This window comes from Notothenia coriiceps, unplaced genomic scaffold, assembly GCF_000735185.1.
Source record: "Notothenia coriiceps isolate Sejong01 unplaced genomic scaffold, NC01 NC01_scaffold00014993, whole genome shotgun sequence".
Lineage (NCBI taxonomy): Eukaryota > Metazoa > Chordata > Actinopteri > Perciformes > Nototheniidae > Notothenia > Notothenia coriiceps.
Window position 1 is genome coordinate 12,021 of NW_011347694.1, and position 6,573 is coordinate 18,593.

Here is a 6,573-nt window from a genome sequence, read left to right on the forward strand (position 1 = left end):
CCCTTCTTTATACAACCGTCGACAAAAATTTCTTTTGGACTTTTTATTGGGACTCCGGGTTGACTTCAAGTCACACCGGAACTGAGCCCATCTGCAAGAGTCTCAGGTTTGGGCTTGACTCAGTGACTCTGAAGTCTCTGGGTGTTTCTCAATGTCGAGGACGCTTGCTTGGTAGCACATGTACCTCCGAGTCACTTGCTTCAGAAGCGAGGCAAGAATCCTTCCTAGCCTCGGAAAACGAAGAATTGTAGAACAGGCTAACAAGTGTGCGTCATATGCGAGGCCCCGCCTTAAATGGAGCGCGATCCCCGCCAAAGATTTGGAAATTGGTCCGTGCGCAAAGCATTGTGGGGATTTTAAGACCGCGGAGGATATACATGTGCAGCCTCGAAATTTCCCGCAAAGAAGGACGCTGGCCTCGGTAGAATTCCAAGTATGCTGGACATTGGAACAGTCCTTCGGCAGGACTCGATGACGTAGCATCCTTGAAATAGTGTCTCTGGAGGAGCCTTCCTCGACATTGAGAAACACCCAGAGTTTCCATCTGGTTCCTGGTTCTCTGTGTTCCTGTCAACGTTCCTTCCATTGTTCTTCGAGCTCCCTGGACTGTTTTTCTTTTCTTGTTTTCCTCTACCGTGCCTGGTTCTTCTGTTTTTGTGTGAAACTGCTTATGTATATCAGCTTTTGGTTATAAATACCTGCAGTCCTCTTTTTTACTGCTTTTGGGTCCATGGATGGTGCCACACCCTGACAAACTGAGTCTAAATGGATGTTTTTGGACAGGCGGATAAGTGAGGAATTGCAATAATCTAGCCTTAAAGTAATAAATAGAATACTCCTAGCTGAATGTACACACACAGAGAGGTCCACACTCACCCACACAGCCCTGGCTCCCCGGGGCCTCCTGGTAGCCCTGCTCACAGAGGCAGCGGAAAGACCCCAGCCGGTTCTCACAGAAGCCGTGAGGGCCACACAGAGTGTCGTTGAGCCCACACTCATCGATATCTGAAGAGCAGAGAAACACGGCCAACACATGTCAAATGCTTTGTTTCATTCCTTTTAGGTATCATAATAGTCTTGTTTCTCTAAGATCATGTTTTCACTAAGTTATATCAACATCTGTTTAAGAAATGCAGCCTAAGTGCTTTTCCTTTGTTTTTCTTATATATTCCTTCTTATTGAACACACACACACACACACACACACACACACACACACACACACACACACACACACACACACACACACACACACACACACACACACACACACACACACCACCCCCCTCCTCGTCTAGACAGCCAGCTCAAAGGCTTCCGTCTGTTTCTTCTCCTCTCTTTTCTCTCCATTTTCTTTGCAGGCAGGAAATGGCATTAAACAGCTCTGGCACAGGGGCCAGCTCTGCTGTCATCCTGCAGAAAATATGAGCAGCATGCTATATGCGTAAGAACTTCAAGACTTTTTTCATAAAAGGCAGAAATTAAGGGACGTGCTAGATGCAGACTATGTTAAAAGAAGAAAGAAAGACACTTTCTGTGTTTTGTGGTTGTACATTGTGAAAAGGTAATGTGTGGTATATTTATTAAGGCGTTTTATAAGATGGAATATTCATCAAAATGTGTGAAAAATAAAAGAACGTCCTTTAAACTGAGATAAATGACAAATAAAACCTCTTCTTGCAGTGAGAAAATGAATCATTCTCACTTATATCGACAAGCAACATATTCGTACTAGAGGACAAGATTATTACACAGTGCGTTATCACAATGGCAATAATGACCTTTTTATTATGTTCACTATGTTTGTTTAGCCTGTTAGCATGGTTACATTTAGGAATGGCTTTAGTTTTTGCTCATAACTTGAGGATAATACTGCATTAAAATTCAGAGGATTCACAATGTCATTAAGAAATATTTTGTGGAGACAATGAATGTTTATACCAAATTGTATACTGACAACAGTTGTTTAGACATTTCACTAAAAAACACCAATTCCAAACTCATTGTGTAAAAACTGAATAGTTAGGGGAACACTAGAGTGCTTAGGGTTAATCCTCTGTGAATGAATGTACCACACTTTATGACAATCTATGTCACGAATATATGAGCTACCCTGTTGAACTGGGTGGCATGTTCCTTCATTACAATGAACAAAGACTAGTACATTTTGACTCAATCCCACATAATTTTTCCCTCCCCCACAAATACTCACTCCAGCACCATGTGGAATAATCTCCCAAACAAATGCACTGAATCTCCTGTTTGATTACAGTTTGATTCAAACTGCAGTGGCCAGCTTTAAAGGCAAATAAGAAAGTTAAGTAGAAAATGACTTGCATCTGAGTCCCACATGCAGCAGTGAACACTGAAAGACACATTGTTGGGTTTGATCTTTTCAAGAGGTTTGTTGACAAAATAAATATAAAATTACATAATTGAAGACATGTGTGCTACTGAATGATCATTACTTTTGGTCAGCATCAACATGTTAACTATTTAAGCACATGTGTCTACTGCAGTAAAATTTTGTTGAATCCACTACATTTCCTCATTAATGTCACTTCTACAATCTGTTTTAAGGGAAATATGAAAATACAGAGGAGGAGAAGCTGTGTGTGTGTGTGTGTGTGTGTGTGTGTGTGTGTGTGCACGCGCGCGTGTGTGTGTGTGTGTGTGTGTGTGTGTGTGTGTGTGTGTGTGTGTGTGTGTGTGTGTGTGTGTGTGTGTGTGTGTGTGTGTGTGTGTGTGCTTAGGTGAATGCATGTTTGTTTTTTCTTTTCTTTTGTAGTAGCATCTTACCGTCACAGGAGGGCGTGTGGATGCTGGCACTGAACCCGCTCTCACACACACACAGATAGGACCCCTCTGTGTTGAGACACTCCGCGTGGGGGGAGCAGAGTTCTGGTTCATCCACACACTCATCAACATCTGGAAGCATAGAGACTGAAGACACTGAGAGGTGTTTGTGTTTGTGTGTGTTTGTTTATCCTTCCAAGCAGCAGTATACACACAGTAACATCTGAATCCAGGGGGGTAGACTACGAAACACAGCCAGGCTTTCTCAGCTGGCTGGACAAAACTAAAACTCCTGATCAGAGATAACAGCAAAGCTGCTTGGTTTGGTGCATCATCATACTCATGAACCGCATGAAAGCTATCAATTGCCGCCTATTTACGCCATATAAGAATTACAAAAAAAATCACATCATAACTGAACCTGTTACTTCAAATAAAAGAGGAAATTGGAAGAAATGTACAAATCGTGTACATTCAAGAAAAATGTATTTAATTTACCACTCGATGCAATCTGTGCCCCCCGTTTATTTCTAACTGCCATCCTACAGTTCCTGATCTTTAAATGTCTCACCTGAGCAGCGGGTGCCGTTGACCTGCCGGTACCCCCGGGGGCAGGAGCAGGTGTAGGACCCCATGTTGTTCACACACTCCCCTCCGGACTCACAGGGCCGGGCTTCTTCTAAACACTCATCCACATCTGGAAAACACACATATCATGTTGTGAGTGTTGTTTTCAGGTTGAAATTCTTTAAGCTCTAAATATTATACCGTATATAATAAGATCATAAGAAAGGATGTTTTGATTATGGGGACCAATGAAGTCTGGACAAATGACTTAAATGACCTGTTATTACATTTTAGTATGGAGGACCACAAGTGTCACTGAAATGGTTATAAAACATTCTAATAACTAATATATTGTTATTGGACAATAAAAGCAGTGGGAAAATGTATAGAAAATACCAAAAAGCCTGATATGAAACTGAAACCTAACTAAAATCTGAGAATTAGGTTATCTCTGCATTCTTTTGTGTTTTTTAATAATTCTCACATATTTTGAATCGTATGTAAGTTAATCACCCATTAATATAGCTATACGATTAATCTGTAAAATATTGTAATAATTATTGATTTATGTATCAATTGATTCAATATTTATCAGTTTTTATTATTTAATTTGATATCAAATACATTTCATATGGAGAGAAAAAAGCGCAGTTGGTGCAATCACGTGTACCTTGTCAGTTAAAATCACAGACTTTGAGAAATAATACTAATATAAATATGTATTATTATTATTATTAACTGTTCCATTTCTTAATGAGTTAAATCTTACACATTTTTACTCATAATTTAGTTTTGTCCTTAAAATGTTGTTGGAACTACACTTCATACCATCACAATCGTCTCCAGCCAAAGACCCTCTGAAGCCGGGGCCACAGTGGCAGAGGAAGGACCCCTCAGTGTTCTGGCAGTGGCCCCGGGTGCAGGTCTGCTGGTCCTGGCACTCATCTAGGTCTAGAGAACACAAACAACAGAACAACTTTATAACATGAGCAGAAAGCATAGGATGTTCATTCGGTAGATATATAATGTGCTCAAAGCAGTACAGAAAGTTTTATTAGTATATTAATAGAAGTTGGTTGCTGTAAATACAATTTGAAAAAACCCCAAAGAGGACTTGTACAACAACTGACTGCAACGTGTTCTCAAACCCCCAGTGCTGTGGTTCATAGTGTAAATGCTAGACAGGGCAGAGATAATCAAACTAAATGCTAACTTATTCATGTCGAATAGGTAAGCACTTCAGATAAACACAGGCAGAAAAATGAGCGTCACATATTTAAATTGTTCAATATTATCTTGATATACAATGGCAGTATTGAGGTGCCTTACAATTCAAACATGGCACTTAAATCCACTGTAGAGTAAAGATGGAACCATAACTACTTGTTCCAGATCCATACGTTGGGTAAGCTCTAGGGTAAATCTGAAAATGTGCTCAAGTGTTTGTGTGGCATGAAGAATGTATAAACCCAGAGATTAATGTCTCCAGTTTGATCAAGAGGGAGAGACATGAACAAAAAGTTCCTAACAAAGTCCTTTTGGTAGAACAAGTCAAAAGGTTTTGAATGGTAAAGCCACCATGTCATTCATGGAAACGCTGCCCAGACTTAAAGCAAGTTTATGAGGTAACAACTCCTTTTTATGGCACTTGATATTTGCAGTTATTACACAGTTCATATTTATAGGGTTACTCTGAGCAGCAGAGTATGTGATCAACAGCTGAATCCCTGAGGCTTAACGTGAGTCTGTGATGACTCCAGCTCTGTAGCAGGTTCCAGCTGAACGATGACTCAGTCACCATTGGGTGGTGGGAATCCTCATTTTAGTAGCTTTTATTTTTTCTATAATTAACGATAAATTGAAATTAATTATTTGTATTTCTTAAAGGAGGACTAAAACTTGACTACCTTAGCAGATGTAAATTAAATGGAAACCTCCAATTCAAGAGCATAATAATAGGTTTGCTTTTTGTTCTATAGGTTTTTGTGCATGTAAATGGTATGCAAAGGCTAACATCTCTGTGTTCGCTCCAGAGGGAGTTGCTCTCCCACACACTCCTCCCCCCTAGCCTGAAACGCCTCCATTCGACTCCTGTGTTAGTGTGTTTACATCCGGAACAAAGTGACATCACTACAAAACACTAGCTAGCGCTCCAACATATTTAACGTGATAGGCTAAGGGGCGGGACATCTCTAATCGATTGACCAATCACAACAGCCTTCTGTTGTGTTGGTCTTCAACCTTCCTAAATTCTCCCACACCACGCCGCTCCTCCGCTCCCTTCACTGGCTTCCGGTAACTGCTAGAATCCACTTCAAAACAATGGTACTTGCGTACCATGCTGCGAATGGATCTGGCCCTTCCTACATCCAGGACATGGTTAAACCGTACACCCCAGCACGTGCACTCCGCTCTACATCAGCCAAACAGCTCGCTGCACCCGCACTGCGAGGGGGACCCAAGTTCCCATCAGCAAAAACACGTGGGTTTGCTATCCTGGCTACAAAATGGTGGAATGAGCTCCCCATTGACATCAAGACAGCAGAAAGCTTACACATCTTCCGGCGCAGACTGAAAACTAATCTCTTTCGACTCTAATTCGAGCGATAGAATTACTAACAAAGCACTTATATACTAATAAAGGGCTGGCTTATCTAAAGCCAGTTGACTAGCACTTGAAATGTTTGGCTCTATGAAACCTGATGTACTTATATGATTCTGTTTTCTTCAAGTTTGTACTTTGTTGGTCGAACGCACTTATTGTAAGTCGCTTTGGATAAAAGCGTCAGCTAAATGCAATGTAATGTAATGTAATGTAACAGCGCCAGCCAGCTAACCAATCAGAGCTTTTTGAACATTAGAGAATGGAGACATGTCCCAGTAGAGGCACTAGATACTGATATGAACCTGAAAATGATCAGAATATGTCCTCTTTCAGATGTATTCCAAGTCAAGAAATAAAGACAAATCATAATGGCGGTATGAGGTCTGCTAATAAAAAAGCAAAAAGAAGCCAATGCTGTACTATAGAGTTAACTTTATTATAATAAATCCAGGACAGGAGAACAAGAAGCCCCTTTATGACTGACATAAGCATGCTTTGGAACTACTTTGGAACTACTTTAGAACACACACACACACACACACACACAAACACACACGCTCAAAGACACACACACACTGACAGACACACACACACACACACACACAC

At 40.8% G+C, this 6,573-nt stretch overlaps 1 protein-coding gene across 1 annotated transcript in view; it reads right to left on the reverse strand.

Annotated features, from left to right (window-relative positions):
* The window catches only part of LOC104948746 (latent-transforming growth factor beta-binding protein 1-like), a gene marked incomplete at its 5' end in the record, with an annotated part of 15,428 nt that extends 11,090 nt beyond the window's left edge, over positions 1–4,338 (reverse strand). The window contains 4 exons of the mRNA XM_010774973.1: positions 877–1,005; positions 2,799–2,927; positions 3,367–3,492; positions 4,191–4,338. Coding sequence (XP_010773275.1) covers positions 877–1,005; positions 2,799–2,927; positions 3,367–3,492; positions 4,191–4,338 — 532 coding nt within the window. The remainder of the gene's footprint in view (positions 1–876; positions 1,006–2,798; positions 2,928–3,366; positions 3,493–4,190) is intronic.
* Between the last annotated feature and the right edge of the window lie 2,235 nt (positions 4,339–6,573).